Here is a 19,951-nt window from a genome sequence, read left to right as displayed (position 1 = left end):
CACTGAAGCATTTTTGTTGTGGCTGCTTTAAAATCTTGGTCAGATAATTCTGATGTCTTTGTCATCTTAATGTTGGCCTTTTCATTTAGTTTGAGATCTTCCTGATTCTTGGACTGATGTAATTTTTCTATTGAAACTTGGACATTTTCAGATTTTGTTGTGAGACTCTGGGTCTTATTTAACCCTTCTGTTTTAACTGGCTTTTTTGACACCCCTCAGAGCAGGGAAAGAGGGAGGGGCATAACCACCCTGTTACCGCCAGGTGTTAGAATTCTGGTTTCTCTCTCATCCTCCATTGACCTCTGAGATTGAGGGGAGGGGGAGGCTCCTTGTTACTACTGGGTGTCAGGAGAGTTCAGGCTCCCACTTGGTGAGGGTGGCCTTGTAGTTAGTGGGCCATAACGAAAATCCTGACTTAACTAGGCTTCCTCTGACACCACCCTGGTGTAGGTGTCGGGGTGCTTCCAAGTCTTGTGAGGGTGGACATGTAGGCTCTTCACCTCAGCCTCTGCTGGGGTTAGGAAAGGCGTCCACAGTTTTTTCCGTGGGTTTGGCGGGAACAGGAAGGTTACTGTCTAGAAACGTTTTCTGTCTGGCTAGGCTGCCCTTTTCCTAGTTCTTTGCTAGAGAGATCAGGCTTTAACTGGGGTTTTGGATTTTTGTTTTGTTTTTGTTTTGATTGTCTGTACCCATTGGCATTTCTGGGTGGCTACTGTGTCACTTTCAAAGCTGGGGATTATGAGGCAAAAGGAAAATCCAGAAAAACTAAGGAACCCACCACCATGGCTTGCCTTGGGTCTTGAGCTCCCTAGATGGTCGTCACCTTTTGGAGTCTTAAGTTTGTTTTATATATAATATCCTGAGATTTTAGTTGTATAAGCAGGAGGAATAGGAAAGGGTATGTCTATTCCATCTTCTTCACTTTAAAAAAAAACATGTTAGTGTGAATATCTTCAAATACCAGTAGTGCATAGAAAATGAATAATTTTCTTTTTCTTTTTTACCAACTGATTCACAGTGTCTTATGCTGAGGTTTAGTTGCAATTACACGTAATGAAATTGAAAATTTTATTTTTTCTTTTAATCTTTATTGCAGATTCTGATGCTCACAGTACCACCTCAAGTGCCTCCCCAGCTCAATCTCCTTGTTACAGTAACCAGTCAGATGACGGCTCAGATACAGAGATGGCTTCTGGTTCTAACAGAACACCAGTTTTTTCCTTTTTAGATCTCACATACTGGAAAAGGTAAAAGAAACAGAAAATATCTCTCTAACCAGCAAACCATCTTAATTACAGGCAGTGTTTTCCTACTTCCTTAGCAATTAAATGGCATTTGGCAAACAGTTGGTAACACACGATTGCAGTGGATTAAGCAGGAATTGAGCAGAGAAGTGGGATTTTGTATGTTCTTCCTATTAAAATTTATTTAAAATAAAAATCACATCAAGGTACCTACATTTCCTATTGATAGATAAGTGGAGTAGAAAGACAATATGCAGTGGAGAGAATCAGTGAAACTAAAAGTTGGTCCTTCAAAAAGACGTGACCAAAAAAGTACTAGAGATAAAGTGGATCAGGAAAAGGAGATGATACACATAAGCAATTTTAGGAAAGAGAAAAGAGACTTAGGTATAGATAAAGCAGACATTTAAAAAATAATAGGATATTATAGACAACTTTATGCCAATAAATTTGAACATACAGGTGAAGCGGGTACAGTACTAGAAAAAAGGCATCTTGCTAAAACTGTCTCAAGAAAAAGTGAAAAACCGAGATAATCTCATAATAAATTGATTCGGGCCAGGCGTGGTGGCTCACACCTATAATCTTAGCATTTTGGGAGGCCAAGGTGAGGGGATTGCTTGAGCCTAGGAGGTTAGGGTTGCAGTAAGCTATTATTGCACCACTGCACTCCAGCCTAGTGACAAAGCAAGACTCTATTTCAAAAAAAAAAAAAGACACAATATGCAAGTTGTACTAAACATCTAGGAACAGATGATTGGGGCCTATGCACTGGCTTTTCCAGACTGTGGATAAAGTAGGGCATAGGCCCCAAGCATTTTTAAGGCTGATATAAATTTGATACCAAAACAATACATCATCTACCACTAGGGTTATTCTAGGTATGTAAGATTGTTTTTTGAACATGAGAAGATCAACTAATATAATTTACCACATCGACAGTTTCTTTCTTTCTTTCCCTTTCTTTCTTTCTCTTTCTTTCTTTCTTTCTTTCTTTCTTTCTTTCTTTCTTTCTTTCTTTCTTTCTTTCTTTCTTTCTTTCTTTCTTTCTTTCTTTCTTTCTTTCTTTCTTTTTCTTTCTTTCTCTTCTTTCTTTTCTTTTCTTTCTGTCTTTCTGTCTTTCTGTCTTTTCTTTCTTTTCTTTCCTTTCTTTCTTTCCTTTCTTTTCTTTCTTTTCTTTCTTTCTCTCTTTCTCTCTTTCTTTCTTTCTTTCTTTCTTTCTTTCTTTCTTCTTTCAGATGGAGTTTCGCTCTTGTTGCCCAGGCTGGAGTGCAATGGCACAATTTCGGCTCACTGCAACCTCTGCCTCCCGGGTTCAAGTGATTCTCCTGCCTCAGCCTCCCGAGTAGCTGGGATTACAGGCGCATGCCACCATGCCTGGCTAAATTTTTGTATTTTTAGTAGAAAAGGGGTTTCATTGTTGGTCAGGCTGGTCTCGAACTCCTTACCTTAGGTGATCCACCCATCTCAGCCTCCCAAAGTGTTGGGATTACAGGCGTGAGCCACCGTGCCCAGCCCACATTGATAGGTTCTAAAGAAAGGTGTTGTCTTCTTAGTGGTGCAAAGAAGGAGTTTGACAAATCTGAACTTTCCTTTAAGGTTTAAAACAATTAGCAAAATAGGAATAGAAGGAAACTTTTTTACTTAGACAACAGGAATCTTACAAAAAGTACCAAAGTACATAATACATAACTGTGATAAAAAGAAAGCATTTTCTCTATGATCAGGAACAAATCAAGAGTGTTGACTATTACCATTTCTATTCAGCATTATACAGAAGGTTCTAACCAATACAATATTGGTAGTAGCAGTGATAGTGGTAGTACCAGTAGTAGTAAACGCTTTAGAACAGTGCCTAGCGCATAGTATGAGTACTTTATAGATGGTTTAAATATATGCATTTATTTAATCTTTTTTTTTTTTTTGAGAGTTTCACTCTGTAGCCCAGACTGGAGTACAGTGGTGTTATTTTGGCTCACTGCAATATCTGCCTCCTGGGTTCAAGTGATTCTCCCATTTCAGCCGCCCAAATAGCTGGGTCTACAGGCATGCACCACCATGCCTGGCTAACTTTTGTATTTTAGTAGAGATGGGTTTCGCCATATTGGCCAGGCTGGTCTTGAACTTCTGGCCTCAAGTGATCTGCCTGCCGTGGCCTCCCAAAGTGCTGGGATTACAGGTGTGAGATACTGCACCTGGCCTTACTTAGTCTTTACAACAGTTCTGTGAAGCATTATGTGAAAACAGAGGTACAAAGAGGAAGTACTTTGTTTAAGGTTACACCATAAGTAGAGCAGGATTTAAATCTAGGCAGTTTGGCATTAGAATGATACATTTTACCCTAGTGTTAGGAAATATAAAATAACGTAGTAGTAAAATATCAAAAACCCTTTGGAGGAGTCATGTAAAAATCATACAATATTGTTGAAGAACATTCATATATATATGTATGTATGTGTGTGTATATATATGTGTGTGTGTATATATGTATATACAGAGAGAGAGAGAGAGAGAGAGAGAGAGTCTCGCTCTGTCACCCTAGGCTGTGCAGTGGTGCAATCTTGGCTCACTGCAACCTCCACCTCCTGGGTTCAAGCGGTTTTCCTGTCTCAGCCTCCGGAGTAGCTGGGATTACAGGCGTGCACCACCACACCCTGCTGATTTTTGTATTTTTAGTAGAGATGAGATTTCACCATGTTGGCCAGGCTGATAGTGAACTCCTGACCTCAGGTGATCTGTCCGTCTCGGCCTCCCAAAGTGCTGGGATTATAGGCATGAACCACCGCGCCTGGCCATTGAATAACATTTAAAGACACCTAAATAAATTGAGAGGTATAGCACATTCATAGATATTATTAAACTGACTGTTAGGGAGATGATCACTTTGTAGATTCAGGGTAATTACAGTCAAAACCCCAACATATTTATGGAACTTGACAAGCTAATTTATAATTTATATAGAAAAGCAAAAGGCCCAAAATAGGCATCTTCAGAAGAAAAAGAAAGATGTCGATAAACTTTCCCTAACAGAAATCAAGACATTATAAAGCCATAGTAATTAATGTGTTTTGGGACTAGGAATAGAAAAATAAACCAGTGGAATAGTATAGAGAGCCTGGAAACAAGCCCACATATGTATATAGCACTTGTTATGTGATACATGATGTGGGGGTGATTGATGGGCGAAAATGGTCTGTTCAATAAGTGTTGCTAGGATATTAAAAACAACATGGTTATTCATGCAAAAAAACTGGGCTTGGTTCCCTACCTCACACTGTAGACAAACACCAATTACAGATGCATTAAAGTAGAAAATAGAATATGACTTTTGAGTGGAAAAGGATTTTTTATGACAAAGTACTAAGCATTTAAAAAAACTTCCAGGTTTGATTACATTATAATTATGAAGTTAAATTCATCAAATAACACCATAAAGAAAGTGAAATGATATCCAGCACATATATTTGACAAAGTGTTAGTATGTGGAATATACAGACAACTACAATGGAAGAAAAAGATAAATCAACAGAAAAATGGGCACACTTAGAAAGGAATCACGAAATAACTCATTAAATGATAATGTGTTCAAACTTTTTGAAAATCAAGGAAATAGAAATTAAAATTTCAGTGAGATACCGTTTTACACTCATTAGGTTGATGAAAAAACTAAAATAAAAAATCTATTACCAAATGTTGGAGAGAGGGTATAGAATGATGAGAACACTGTCAGTTATAGGTGTAAACAGTTATAACCATGTAGATAAATGGCCGTTTTTGAGTAAAGTTGAAGATGTTCCCATTCCTAAATGGTAGCAATATAAACTAGTAAAAACTTTAGAATGTATCCACTGATTTATATATTAAGAGTAGCTAAATAAAACTGTGTTATATATTCACAGGGTAGAATATTATACATAAGTCAAAATGAAATAAAGCTCTATAACAGTATGTATGGATCTCAATGTTGACCAAAACATTGCAGAATACATTGTGATTCTGCGTGTGTGTGTGTGTGTGTGTGTGTGTGTGTGTGTGTAGTGGATAACTGTGCAGTATGATTAGAGATACCAACATATGGTGAAAGCATAAGTATAAAGAAAAGGGAGTGATAAACCTAAAATTAAGTGGGGAGAGGATGAGATGAGGTGGGATGGGACTGGGGAGGGGCCTGCAGGGGGCTTCATAGGAAATGATCTTCTTTCCCTTAGAATATGTGATCTGCGGGCATTCTTATTGTGTTGTCATTTTTGATGCCTTTGCTAACACACACACTTTTTTTTTTGAGACAGGGTTTTGCTCTGTCTCCCAGGCTGGAGTGCAGTTGTGTGATTTCAGCTCACTGCAACCTCTGCCTCCTGGGTTCAAGTGATTCTCCTGCCTCAGTCTCCCAAGTAGCTGGGACTATAGGCACGTGCCACCACGCCTGGCAAATTTTTGCATTTTTGGTAGAGATGGAGTTTTGCAATGTCTGCCAGGCTGGTCTCAAACTCCTGACTTCAAGTTATCTGCCCACCTCAGCCTCCCAAACTTCTGGGATTACAGGTGTAAGCCACTGCACCTGGCCCACACATGTATTTTTATCTAGTCAGTATTTAATTAAAAATTACCACTCAAGCACTTAGGAATGGATAAAGAAAAAAAAATTAAATATATAAAAAAACTGCTAGCTGCATCAACCTGTTTATGGTGGCTGATTTTTTTTTCAAGAGTTGGTGATTTTGTAGTTAACAACATCAGGGGCAGCTTTTGAAACTGACTGCTGTCTCTCAAAATGCCATCTTCCTCAATATTTGAGAAGATTCCAGCCTTTAAGGGACCTGGGTAATTCCCCTTCTCTAGCTAACTGGGGTTATTCTAGGAGCCCTTTCACTTGGAATGTGCAAGATTGTAGAAGCACAACTGTTTGGTTATATTTGAGCAGTTATAATAATATATTTCTTTTGTATTCCTATTTTTCTTCCTTTTTAATGTATCTTGTTCTCCATTTTTTTCTTTTAGACAGAAGATATGTTGTGGGATCATCTATAAAGGCCGTTTTGGGGAAGTCCTCATTGACACACATCTCTTCAAGCCTTGCTGCAGCAATAAGAAAGCAGCTGCCGAGAAGCCAGAGGAGCAGGGGCCAGAACCCCTGCCCATCTCCACTCAGGAGTGGTGACTGAGGTTTTTCTGTAGAAGGGGAACAAAAAAAAAAAACATCTAAATTTTGAAAAGACCACAAAGCAACAAACTGACCCTCTGTTTTTTTTTGTTTTTGTTTTTGTTTTTTGGAGATGGAGTTTTGCTCTTGTTGCCTAGGCTGGCATGATCTTAGCTCACTGCAACTTCCGCCTCCTGAGTTCAAGTGATTCTCCTGCCTCAGCCTCCCAAGTAACTGGGTTTATAGGTGCCCACCACCAGACCCAGCTAATTTTTTAGTTTTTGTAGAGACGGGGTTTCACCACGTTGGCCAGGCTGGTCTCAAATGACCCTCCTATTTTTAACTTGGATATCTGCTATTCTGCCAAAAGACAATTTCTAGAGTAGTTTTGAATGGGTTGATTTCCCTCAGTCCCACAAACTCTGAAGCCAGTGTCTAGCTTACTAAAAAAGAGTTGTACATAATATTTAAGATGCTGAGTATTTCATAGGAAAGCTGAATGCTGCTGTAAAGTGCTCTTTAAGTCTTTTTTTTTTTTTTAAATTCCCTTCTAATGAATGAAACTAGGGGAATTTCAGGGGACAGAGATGGGATTTGTTGTATGATAAACTGTATGTAGTTTTTAGTCTTTCTGTATTGAGAAGCAGTGGTTGGGGCATTTTTTAAGATGGCTGGCTACTCTTGTTTTCCCTCATGATAATAAATTTGTCATAACTCAGTAACATGGACTTGCCCCTAGAGGTAGTTGTTGATAATTCTGAAGTATTAACGTCTTGCCAAGCTTCTGATGATTCAAACCTGTACTACTGATTATTAAGCAGGACAGACTGAGCTTTATGTTGCAAATACCTTGGAGGAGAAAGTAATTTCTAAATGTACAGAGAGGTAACTTGACTATATATGTTGCATCCTGTGCCTCCCTTCATATTAATATTTGATAAAGATTTTAATTTATGTAAAACTTCTAAAGCAGAATCAAAAGCTCCTCTTTGGGAAATGGCAAGTCTTTAGGACAGGCGAGACCCTGTATGAATAGTACCAAAGCATTACCGCATGGTAGAGAGCACACTCTATTAAAAATGTTAAGCTATCTGAAAAATAAAATGTGCAAGTCTTCAGGATGGCACAAAACAAAGGTTAATGCTTCTTGGGGCACATTTCTTAGAGGGGTTGCTGAGTGTGTAAATATAATTGACTTTTGTTTGTGTTACCTGACTTTGATGACCATTGAAAATCTGCACAATTCAGTTTCAGCTCTGGATTACTTCCGTTGACCTTTGTGAAGGTTTTTATCTGTGTAGAATGGGTGTTTGACTTGTTTTAGCCTATTAAGTTTTTATTATTTTCTTTCACTCTGTATTAAAAGTAAAATTTACTAAAAGAAAAGAGGTTTGTGTTCATGTTAAATGGTTTTGGTTTGGCTTCTTTTAGTCAGGCTTTCTGAACATTGAGATATCCTGAACTTCGCACTCTTCAATCCTAAGATACCCATGAAAAGCCTCTCACTGGAACCCAAACCACAGTGTGCTCTTACTGCCTCTTTTCTGAATAGTCAGCAAAAGCATCGCCAGTTCAGTCTTTTCAGAATGAGGGAGAAGCATTTGCCTGCCTTGTCAGAACAAGACTCAGTGCTTATTTTTTAAACTGCATTTTAAAAATTGGGTAGTATAATAACAACAAGGAGTAAGCCACCTTTTATAGGCACCCTGTAGTTTTATAGTTCTTAATCTAAACATTTTATAATTCCTTCTTTTGGAAAAAACCTACATGCTACAAGCCACCATATGCACAGACTATACAGTGAGTTGAGTTGGCTCTCCCACAGTCTTTGAGGCGAATTACAAAAGTCCAGCCATTATCATCCTCCTGAGTTATTTTGAAATGATTTTTTTTTGTACATTTTGGCTGCAGTATTGGTGGTAGAATATACTATAATATGGATCATCTCTACTTCTGTATTTATTTATTTATTACTAGACCTCAACCACAGTCTTCTTTTTCCCCTTCCACCTCTCTGCCTGTAGGATGTACTGTATGTAGTCATGCACTTTGTATTAATATATTAGAAATCTACAGATCTGTTTTGTACTTTTTATACTGTTGGATACTTATAATCAAAACTTTTACTAGGGTATTGAATAAATCTAGTCTTATTAGAAAATAAAAGGAGCTGTTTTGTGGCTTTGTTTGACAGGTCTTCAGTAAGAATAATGTTTTTGGCCTTCACATATACTCAGTTTAAGTGCTTAGTATTAATAACAAGCCATGAAGGGAATAAATTCCTCTGTACTGAGACATAGACTTTCGAATAAAAGACATTTTAACTGATGTGCACAATTATTAATCTAGTGGATAAGATGGATTTAAAAGGAAGAACAAAATGTTCCCAGTACTTTTTACTGTCTGTGGTTTTATTACTGTCTATGGGCATATGGGAAACATAGTTGAGACTTTAGGGAAACTAGAAAAGTTGGAAGGGTAGTGGCATCAGGGGGTGGACCCTGGTTCTCAAGTTCCTAGCGCTGCTCTTTGTTAGTCATTTGAGTTAAATAATTAATGGGAATATTTACTTCACAGGATTATGAGGAATCCTAAGAGGTGTAATCCATATCAAACTTTTAGAAACCAGTTGTTTTATTACCTGGGAAAGGTAATAAAGGTCCAGACTTTTTATACTACTGTTAGTATTTAAATTTGCTTTGGGATAGTCTGGATGATTTGGCTGCCACCTAATACAGTTGCTATGAAATTAACAATGTAACTAAGGAAGTTGACAGTACCTGTATTATCTATTCCTATGTCCTAAATTACCACAAATTTAGTGGCTTAAAACAAATGGGTCTCAGTTTCTGTCTGAGCATGGTGTAGATAGGTTCTTTAGAAAGCTCCTGGTCTCATCTGCATTCTCACCTGGTGATTTGGGAAGAACTCATTCAGCCTCACTCAGCTGGCAGAATTCAGTTCTTGCACCGCAGGACTGAGTGCTCAGACCTCACTGGTTGTCAGCTGGAGGCTCCCCCTCAGTTCCTTGCCAGCTGGGTGCTCCCTGCATGGCCTTGCTGCTGACTGGACCACTGCCATGATTACTATCACTACCACCAAGTGTCGAGAGCCAAGCTGCCAGCAAGAGGGGTCTTCACAGGTCCTGCCCATATCCAAGGGGGAGAGGCTCATGTAAAGGACTGGACACCAAAAGCTGGGGGTGGGGCTAATGGGAAGGCACCTAGAGTTTGTCACAGCATTTTTTTTTAAACTGAATCTCTTTAAATTGGTTCTCTCGCCCTACAATGCAAATGCTTTGTGTAGCAAGTAAAAAGAAAAATGGCTTTCACAATATGAAAAACCCTGGCTGGGCACCGTGGCTTATGCCTGTAATCCCAGCACTTTGGGAGGCCCAGACGGGTGGATCACTTGAGGTCAGGAGTTCAAGTTCAGCCTGGCCAACATGGGGAAACCCCATCTCTACTACAAACAAAATTAACCAGTTATGGTGGCATGCGCCTGTGGTCCCAGCCACTCTAGAGGTCGAGTCAGGAGAATTGCTTGAACCTGGGAGGTAGAGGTTGCAGTGAGCCGAGGTCAGGCCACTGCACTCCAGTCTGGGTGACAGAGTGAGACTCCATCTCCAAAGAAAAAAAAGAAAGGAAAAGACCTACTGTGGGGCCAGGCACTTTTAAACTTTGTTTAAGTAACCCTGCAAAGTAAAACAAGTCTATTTACAGGTAAGTGGAGGTGCCAGGTGGTCATGTAACCTGAATGAAAGAATCTGCTCTTCTTATTTGAAAGCCTTTGTTCTCCAAACTGTCCCCTGTCTGCTATAGTAATGCTGTCCTAACCCTCATTGGAAACTATTCCTGGGTCTCTTGCCTCCCTTCTTTCTGAAGGCTGAAATGAGGGGCAAGTTTAACTTTTGCAGATAGTTTGATCTATAACTTAATCAAATTTTGTTTTTTAATTTTGGTAATGTTCAAAGTACATATTATCTGTCTTTTTGTGGAGAAAACTGCTGGAGGCTTAGTGAAACGGTATCTTCAAACAATTCATCAAGGTAGCTGCTCTGCAGTGAACAAATAGAAGGTACCCTGGGAGCCTCTTTTATTCAACGTCCCTAGAACAGTTTCCTAGTGCCCCAGATTTAGCATTGCAGTGGCCAGGCAATCATTTTTGTGTGATGTTCAGTGAACTCGGAAGGGAGGAGAAAGCCAAATTGGATCAAAGATAGATAATTTCACAGGCTCATGTTCTCAAAGAAAGGGATCTGTGGGTTCTGTCTAACAATTTCTCAAGCTGTGGAGTTTGGTTACTCATTGTACTCATGAGAATGCCTTAGGTATCAAATACCTTACACCCTGGTTAGAAACTGCTTGTTATTGTATGTTGACTAGGGAATCTTAGACAAACTCAGTTGCAAGCTTTAGTGTAAAAGAACTTAGTCATTCAGTTTAGAGAGAGACAAAAGATTTTTTTTTGCCAAAGTCTGCTCTTTGTCTGAAAGGGGAAAATGACTTATTCTGTTTTACAGCATTTGTTCTCTAAACTTCTATGGCTTATATTGGCTGAACTGTGGCTCCAGGTATTGGCCTTTTTTGTTTCTGTTTTTGTTTTCGACAGTCTTACTCTTGTCGCCCAGGCTGGAGTACAATGGCGCGATCTCATCTCCCTGCAACCTCCGCCTCCTGGGTTCAAGCCATCCTTCTGCCTCAGCCTCCCGAGTAGCTAGGATTACAGGCGCCCGCCACCACGCCCAGCTAATTATATATTTTTAGTAGAGACGGGGTTTCACCACGTCGGCCAGGCTGGTTTTGAACTTCTAACCTCAGGTGACCCACCTGCTTTGACCTCCCAAAGTGCTGGGGTTACAGACGTGAGCCACCACGCCCAGCCGGTATCGGCTTTTTGCAAATAAAAGAGAAAGATCATTTTTGCTTACGTTTATATGTAAATCTCAAAATAATTAAAACTAAAAAAATCTTAAATTATTTAATAAGTTCCTGGTAGAGTTAAAATAGAAACCTGAACAATTATACTGTTGTTGTTGGTTTTTTTCCCTTTTTTTTTTTTTTGAGACAGAGACTCACTGTGTAGCCCAGGCTGGAGTGCAGTGGTGCAATCTCAGCTCACTGCAACCTCTGCCTCCTGGGTTCAAGTGATTTCCCACCTCAACCTCCCGAGTAGCTGGGATTACAGGCATGTGCCACCATGCCTGGCTAATTTTTGTATTTTTTGGTAGAGACAGGGTTTCACCACATTTGCCAGGCTGGTCTCGAACTCCTGACCTCAAGTGATCTGCTCGCCTCAGCCTCCCAAAGTGCTGGGATTACTGGCGTGACCCATGGCCACCATGCCTGGCCATAGTGTTTTTTAAATCTCAAGTAAGTGTATACTTGGCCTCCAATTAACTTTACAAATCTCTTCAATGTTGATCTGTCACTGATGGCTTCTTCATGGGACATTCCAAAGCCTTTATCTTATTTACCCAGCCTCTCCACAGTGCTTAATACGATTGACAGTTTCTTTCTTGAAATACTCTTGGTTGAAAACACAGTTTCCAGGTTTTCCTTGGACTTCAGATGCTCACTGGCCCAGGTAGATACAATATGAAATATGCAGACATCTCCCATATCTGTCTCTAGAGATTTTTATCAGTCCTGCTGGCAGGAAATAGATGGCTTACCGAAATTGGATAATTTCAAAGTTTAATAAAAGGACCTTTAAAAAGTTGTATGTAGGGTATAGGGAAACCTCAGGGTGAGTACAGTTCTTGGGACTAGTAATATTGGAGTCCTGTTACTACTACTCCTGGGTCTGAAGATTGAGTAGAGGGAGTTGGTTAATGGATACAGGAGACCAACAGGCTATCTAAAAAGAGTGGGGACCTGGAGGAAGCAGTACGAGTAAATATTCTCACTCTCCAGATTGGCCAACTCCATCATTAGTGCCTTCACATCTTCTGTTTGTTTTCTCTGACCCATTTCCCCACCATCCTGTAACTAAGCAACACCTACTTATTTATCCTTCACGTTTAAGCTGAGGCATCACTTGGGGAAGCATTCCAGAATAATTCCTCTTTCTTCCAACACACACACACGTACAAAATAACATGCTACATGGGTTCCAAGAGAGCATGAAGCATGTCTGTTTAGTCACCACTACAGCTCCCAGAGGGGTTGATTAGGATATATTAATAGCAGGGTCACAATAAATATTTTTATTGATCACTTGCTTACAACTTGGTATTTTCAGAAATCATGTTCATAGAAGAGTTGAATTTATCTCAACTGTCTTGATGAATTTTATTCAAGAATGTTAAAAAATACTTTGAAGAAATTTTAAGTACACCAAAAAGTTGAAAGAATAATAGTATAACTTTCAACTAGATCCACAAATGCAAAATTTTACCATATGTGCTTTATCTAATTTCTTTTGCTGAATCATTTGAAAGTAAATTGTAACATCATGATACTTCACCCCTGAATACACATTCATCTAGGAATAAGAATATTCTCCTCCCTAGCCATAATGTCATTGCCATATGTGAGCTGGTTAATAATAACTCAATATCCAATATGATAGATCCGTATGGAATAAATTGTCCCCATCGTCCCAAAGTGTCTTTTAAAACATTTTCTCCTCATCTAGGGTCTAGTCAAGGTTCAGGCATACTTTTGGTTATATCTTTCCTCTTTTAATCTAGAATAGTCCTCTGCTTTTTTCCCCCCATGGCAATGAACATTTTGAAGTGTCCAAGCCAATTGTCTTGTATAATGTCCCCTATCCTGGATTTTTCTGGCTATGTTTCATTATTATTATTATTATTTATATTTTATTTTGAGACAATATCCCTCTTTTCCCAGGCTGGAGTGCAGCAGCATGATCATAGCTTACTGTAACCTTGAACGCCTGGGCTCAAGCATTTCTCCTACTTTAGCCTCCTGAGTAGCTGGGAGTACAGGCCTGTGCCACCATGCCTGGCTAACTTCTTTTTTGGTAGGGATGGGGTCTCACTGTGTTGTCCAGACTTGGTTGTTTTCTTAGTGGATTTGGATTTTACTTTTGGCAAGGATATAGCATAGATTGTGTGGTGCCTCTGTTACTGCATCATGTCAAGAAGCACACAATGTCAAGTAGTCCCACTGTTGGTGATGCTAAGATTAATCACTGAGTTAAGATCACCAGATCTTTTTCCATTTTAAAGTATATATCTTTTCTTTTGTAAATGAACAAAATAATCTGTGGGGTAATACTGTGAGACTTTCAAAACAACCTTTCATTGAGCACCTGTGTACAAGGCCCTACTAAGTGTTCTAAGTAGTCCCTTGATGCTTGAGAAATCAAGTGGCTAGAATCATCAAGTCCTTGTTGAGAATCGTGGCATACTAAGATTGTGGGGCTTTTTTCTTGTCATTTAATTGCACGTGACTTTTATTTTGTATTCAGAAGTAAGTATGTAGTGGATAGGGGTTAAGGGTTGTATTTGGCACATGACCTTTTTAGTTAATATCACCAGGGCATAGATGAATAAACAATGGAATTAGAGTCAGGAGACTTGAATTTAAATCCTGGTTTTGCTACTTACTGGCTTTATGATCTTTGATAATTTTTCTCTGAGCTCATTTCCTTTGTAAGTGAAGGAAATAATACCAAACACAGCTGTAGTAAGAGTAAAATGAGGATCATAGAGGGCCTGGCCTATAATAGGTGCACAGTGATAAGCACCTAATGATAAGCTTGTTCCCTCATTTGTTCTTTAATCTTTAGCAACGAAGTCTAATTGCATATGCTAAGAATGAAAACTTTTTTGATCTGTAGTTACGATGAACACAGGAAAGGTCTTAAACAATTCACATCAGCAACACCCCCCTGCCCCCATAAAAAAGCTCAAAGCTTTCTTAGGTTTCAGTGCTTAAAGAAGAATATGTATTCACTACAAGATTATTATGCTTTGGCAGCACATGAATCCCAGGATTGGGAAATTGTATAGAGGGCATGAAACGGTGCCAGATATAATTAAGCTGCACAAAAAGTATGTTGAAATCCAGAGGGTGGCCAAGATAGGCTCTCAGGATGATTTTTTGAAGGAATGATTTGTATTAGATTCAGGGAGTACATGTGTAGGTTTGTTACTTGGGTGTATTGCATGATGCTGAGGTTTGGGGTGTGAGTGATCCTGTCACTCAGATAGTAAGCGCAGTACCTAACAGTTTTTCAACCCTTGCCAACTTCTCCCTTCCAGTAGTCCCCAGTGTCTGTTGTTGCCATCTTTTTATGTCCTTGAGTACCCAAGGTTTAGCTTCCACTTATAAGTGAGCACATGTGGTATTTGGTTTTCTGTTCCTGCATTAATTTGTTTCAGGTAGTGGCCTACTCAGGATGATTTTTGAAGAATAAAATTTGGCTGTGCTGCAACAGCACTGTGGAACTAATTCATAAAACATGCTGAAATAGTACAACACACCTCTTAGCCTCAAGGCCCAAAGCTCCAAGCATAGTTAGTTTAAGCCAGGCTGGTTGCCTGCTTTGGTCAGTCTAGACTCCTTGAACAACTCCAAGGGAGCAAGCACCATTCAAGTTATAGGTTACAGAGATGGTGCTCCTTTCACCCAGTTACGCTAGTGCTAAAGACAGTGCCATTTGAGTGCACAGTTCCAAGGGTGCTTGTGGCTCTAGTAGCTTAAGGCTGCTTCTTTAGCTCTTTATCAGGCAATATCAGGCAGATTTTCTTCTTCTTTTTTTTTCTAATAGAGCTGGGGTCTCGCTATATTGGCCAGGCTGACCTCAAACTCCTGGCCTCAGGCAGTCCTCCTGTCTTGGCCTCCCAAAGTGCGGAGATTACAGATGTGAGCCATCGCTCGTGATCCAGGCAGATTTTCTTTATAACTTTTTTTTTTTGTTCTTTTCCAAGTAAGCCAGTGATGAGAGATGCAGTAAGCATTATCTTTATGACTGTATCTACAGCATCCTTGGGATGCCAGTTTCAATTGCTAAAAGGAAAAAAGTCTGTCATAATGCAGTTACATTTTTTTTGAGACAGAGTCTGTCGTCCAGGCTGGAGTGCAATGGCACGATCTTGGCTCACTGCAACCTCTGCCTCCCGGGTTCAAGCCATTCTCCTGCCTCAGCCTCTTATATAGCTGGGATTACAGGCGTGTGCTATCATGCCCGGCTAATTTTTGTATTTGATGGGGTTGCACCATCTTGGTCAGGGTGGTCTGGAACTCCTGACCTTGTGATCTGCCTACCTCGGCCTCCCAAAGTGGTGGAATTACAGGTGTGAGCCACTGCGCCCAGGCAATGCAGTTAATTATAAATTTCATTTTCTTCTGAAGAGTTAAAACTATTTGATATATGATTCTCAGTAAACTATGAATTATTGAGGAGGCTGCCAGGAAGAACTAGCTAAGCCCTATGCTGCTACCGTGACCAGCAGCTTTTCCATCCTGGCCATGCAGCTTCCCTTATCACGTATTGCCATATGAATGTCCACTAGGTGGTGCTAGTCACACATCATACTCAGTGTTGTAGGCACATCCAATGTAACACAGTTTTTACAGATGCAGAAATTTACCTAATGGTTACCCAGTGCGTTAAAACTAGAGTTATTTCATTGCTTCATCCACAGTCAGCTAAACAATTATTTCACCTCAACTGTAAACCTGAGAAACACGTTTTAAAAGTTTGGAGAACCTAATTTCTATTTCCCTTGGACCAAGATAATTTTAATCTTTAATAACAGTTAAGAGCCAACCCATACCTTTTCTGCAATTCATTTTAGATTATCACAAAGGAGGAAGAAAGTATACTTGTATCCACTGTCTTCCTTCCCCAAACGCCATTTTCCTAGAAGACTGCCATTGCAGATAAAGACATGCAATGTGATTTACAACCCTTGGATATCACAGACATGGTGGCCACAGTTCTAAACTTTTAGGACAGCCTGGATTTCTGTCCAGTGTATTTTTGGAGATTGAATTGATGTCATACAATTGAGGCCAGAAGCTACCAAGCCCTTCCTAGAGCCTCCAGTCAATCTGGTTGTGGATGCAGCGTGTTGCCACTGTCTTTAAAGCTGTGATTTCTAAAGTTTTATGCAAGACTGGCCCATTGAAGTGTACAAAGTAGCCGGGCGCAGTGGCTCACACCTGTAATCCCAGCACTTTGGGAGGCCGAGACGGGCGGATCACGAGGTCAGGAGATCGAGACCATCCTGGCCAACACGGTGAAACCCCGTCTCTACTAAAATACAAAAAAAAAAAAAACACAACACTATCCGGCCGTGGTGGCGGGTGCCTGTAGTCCCAGCTACTCGGGAGGCTGAGGCAGGAGAATGGTGTAAACCCGGGAGGCGGAGCTTGCAGTGAGCCGAGATCGCACCACTGCACTCCAGCCTGGGTGACAGAGCGAGACTCTGTCTCAAAAAAAAAAAAAGAAGTATACAAAGTAAAAATTAGAACTCCTATTTCTGTTGATTTTTCCTCATTTTCTCTCCTGTCCTGTTTGTATGTGTTTTATAATTTACATAATGTTAGCAGAGTGCTACCTGTGCACAGTTCATAACAAGGAAGCATGCTGGGGCACATATACTTTTTTTTTTTTTTTTAATAAGGTTTGGAGAGAGTTGTATACTTCTCTGTGCATTACATTTCAATAAAAAGTTTAGTTTACTCTTTTTTTTTTTTGAGATGGAGCCTGGCTTTGTCACAATGCAGTGGCGTGATCTCGGCTCACTACAACCTCTTCCTCCTGGGTTCAAGAAATTCTCCTGCCTCAGCCTCCCAAGCAGCTGGGACTACAGGTGCGCGCCATCACACCCGGCTAATTTTTGTACTTTTAGTAGAGATGGGGTTCTACCATGTTGGCCAGGGTGGTCTCAAACTCCTGACCTCAAGTGATCCACCCGCCTTGGCCTCCCAAAATGTTGGGATTACAGGTGTGAACCACCGCAACTGGCCAGAAGTTTACTTTTTCAAGTACCTGAAGATCACTAATAATTTTAGAGTGATGGAGAGTTGGAAATGGGGGCGATTATTTTCAAGTCCAAGAGATCATATTGGTTGGTGAAATATTACAGAAAATGGGCTTTGGACTTTTCCTGGATTTGAGGGAGAAGAAGAAATAATAGTTGCCAGAACTGTTTTCTGTTACACGCTTATCAAATGTTTGTTTCCTCTCCCACAGTGTAATGTTTCCTACCCCCTACCTTTATCGCATACAGTGGTGTGTTTTTCAGAATGGGATATCTTCCCCCGGGAGTAAAGTTATTGAGCATGCCTTGTCATTGGTGGAAAGGAAAAACAAAAACAAAAACTAGGCAGTTACCTGGGAGCGTCTAGTTTCTTCCTTTGCCTTCCATTCAGCTGGGTAACTACAATTCTCAGCCTCAAATTATTTTCTCTTAATCATGTTGAAAATCCATGGAATCTAGTAAGAATGACCAAACTGGTCTGTTCATTAAGGATGGGTCTCCACATTTGCCGGTTTTACTATTGAGGGCACTGAAATGGGCCATGACAGATAAAGTTACTCGCCAGGCTTTTTAAAGAAGGTTGAAAATGGATGGTAGAAAGTCAGCAGTTAAATTTAGATTCAGCAGTTGTAAAAATGAAGCTACATAACTTCCCTAACATGCCAGATAATAAAGAATACAAGAAATACTAGGAAAAGGTTCATCTGGAACAGAATCAAGTCACGATATTGTGGGACAGATTATCAGTGGATGGAGAGGCTAAGAAAACTTACTTTAGGGAAAACAAATGTGATTCCATAACTTAGCAGTAAAATAATAGATGTTGCAGACTACTAGAAGTTTACTTATTTATTCAACCATCTATTTAACAAATATTGAGATCTTATTCCACATCAGATGCTGAACTCGGTGCTAGGAATATTATGGTGGACGACACAGTGTTCTTGCACTCAAATGCCTTCTAGTCCTGGAAAGCAGTAAGAAATGCTAAGACAGGGAGAAATACAGAGTGCTGTGTTAGTGTGTGGAAAAGGTTCCTAAACCTGTCCCACTTGTTTGGGAGAAGGTATCAATTTACCATTTATTGAGCATTTTGTGCCAGACACTGTGCTAGGCACTCTATTTTTAAAACTAGGCTCAGAAAAGAGGCTTAGAAAGGAACTTTTTTTTTTTTTTTTTTTTTTTTTTTGAGACAGGGTCTTGTTCTGCCTCCCAGGCTGGAGTGCAGTGGCACAACCTTGGCTCACTGTAGCCTCGACCTTCTGGGGTCAAGTGATCCTCCTGCTTCAGCCTCCTGTGTGGCTGGGGCCACAGGTGTAGCGCCCTCACATCCAGCTAGTTTTTCAATTTTTTGTAGAGACGAGTGTCTCACTTTGTTGCCCAGGCTGATCTTGAGCTCCTGGGCTCAAGTGATCCTCCCACCTCAGCCCCCCACAGTGCTGGAATTATAGGTGTAAGCCACCGTGCCTGACCAGTAATAAACTAATTTGATGTGAATACCAACAATTCTTTTTTTTTTGAGACAGTCTCGCTCTGTCTCCCAGGCTGGAGTGCGGTGGCGCGATCTCCACTCACTGCAAGCTCCGCCTCCAGGGTTCATGCCATTCTCCTGCCTCAGCCTCCCGAGTAGTTGGGACTACAGGCGCCCGCCACCACGCCCGGCTAATTTTTTTCTTTGTATTTTTTAGTAGAGACGGGGTTTCACCGTGTTAGCCAGGATGGTCTCGACCTCCTGACCTCGTGATCTGCCCGCTTCGGCCTCCCAAAGTGCTGGGATTACAGGCGTGAGCCATTGCGCCCGGCTAACAAGAAAGCTGAGAAACTGAAAAATAATTTGAAAAGTATCTATAGATAAACAATTTAGCTACCAAAAATTTAAACTTTCCTGTGTACAATTATTTTCAAACTTTTTTTTTTTTTTGAGACCGAGTCGTGCAATGACGCGATCCCTGCTCACTGCAAGCTCCGCCTCCCAGGTTCACGCCATTCTCCTGCCTCAGCCTCCCGCGTAGCTGGGACTACAGGCGCCCGCCACCACATCCGGCTAATTTTTTGTATTTTTAGTAGAGACGGGATTTCACCGTGTTAGCCAGGATGGTCTGGATCTCCTGACCTCGTGATCCGCCCGCCTCGGCCTCCCAAAGTGCTGGAATCACAGGCACAAGCCACCGCGCCCGGCCGAATGTAACATAATTTTTTCAAAGGCATTTGGGTAGTTTCAATTAACATTGTAGTACTGGTGTTCTGTTAAATAGAGATGCATTTCTGTTGGGTAGAGTTCTAGGAGTGGATTGTTACATCATAGGGTATAAACATGTTCAGTTTTAGGAGACATTGGCAAATTATTTTCTGAAGTGTTCATACCCTTTTATATTCCACCAGCAGTGAGTGAGAGTTCTACTTGTTGCATACCCTTGCCAGCTCTTCATATTTTGCATCTTCTCATTTTAACCACTCTGATAACATTTTAGGCCGGGCCCAGTGGCTCACACCCATAATCCCAGCACTTTGGGAGGCCAAGACAGGAGGATTGCTTCAGTCCAGGAGTTTGAGACCAGCCCTGGCAACATAGCAAGACTACGTCTGTATTATTTAAAATAAAAT

The 19,951-nt window shown here is 40.5% G+C and overlaps 1 protein-coding gene across 1 annotated transcript in view; it reads left to right on the top strand.

Annotated features, from left to right (window-relative positions):
• SINHCAF (SIN3-HDAC complex associated factor) overlaps positions 1–8,550 on the top strand; it is a 44,169-nt gene extending 35,619 nt beyond the window's left edge. The window contains exons 6-7 of the mRNA XM_037990168.2: positions 1,097–1,247; positions 6,243–8,550. Coding sequence (XP_037846096.1) covers positions 1,097–1,247; positions 6,243–6,402 — 311 coding nt within the window. The 3' untranslated portion in view covers positions 6,403–8,550. The remainder of the gene's footprint in view (positions 1–1,096; positions 1,248–6,242) is intronic.
• Positions 8,551–19,951: the final 11,401 nt, after the last annotated feature.

This window comes from Chlorocebus sabaeus, chromosome 11, assembly GCF_047675955.1.
Source record: "Chlorocebus sabaeus isolate Y175 chromosome 11, mChlSab1.0.hap1, whole genome shotgun sequence".
NCBI lineage: Eukaryota > Metazoa > Chordata > Mammalia > Primates > Cercopithecidae > Chlorocebus > Chlorocebus sabaeus.
This window is presented reverse-complemented; position numbering and strand designations above follow the sequence as displayed.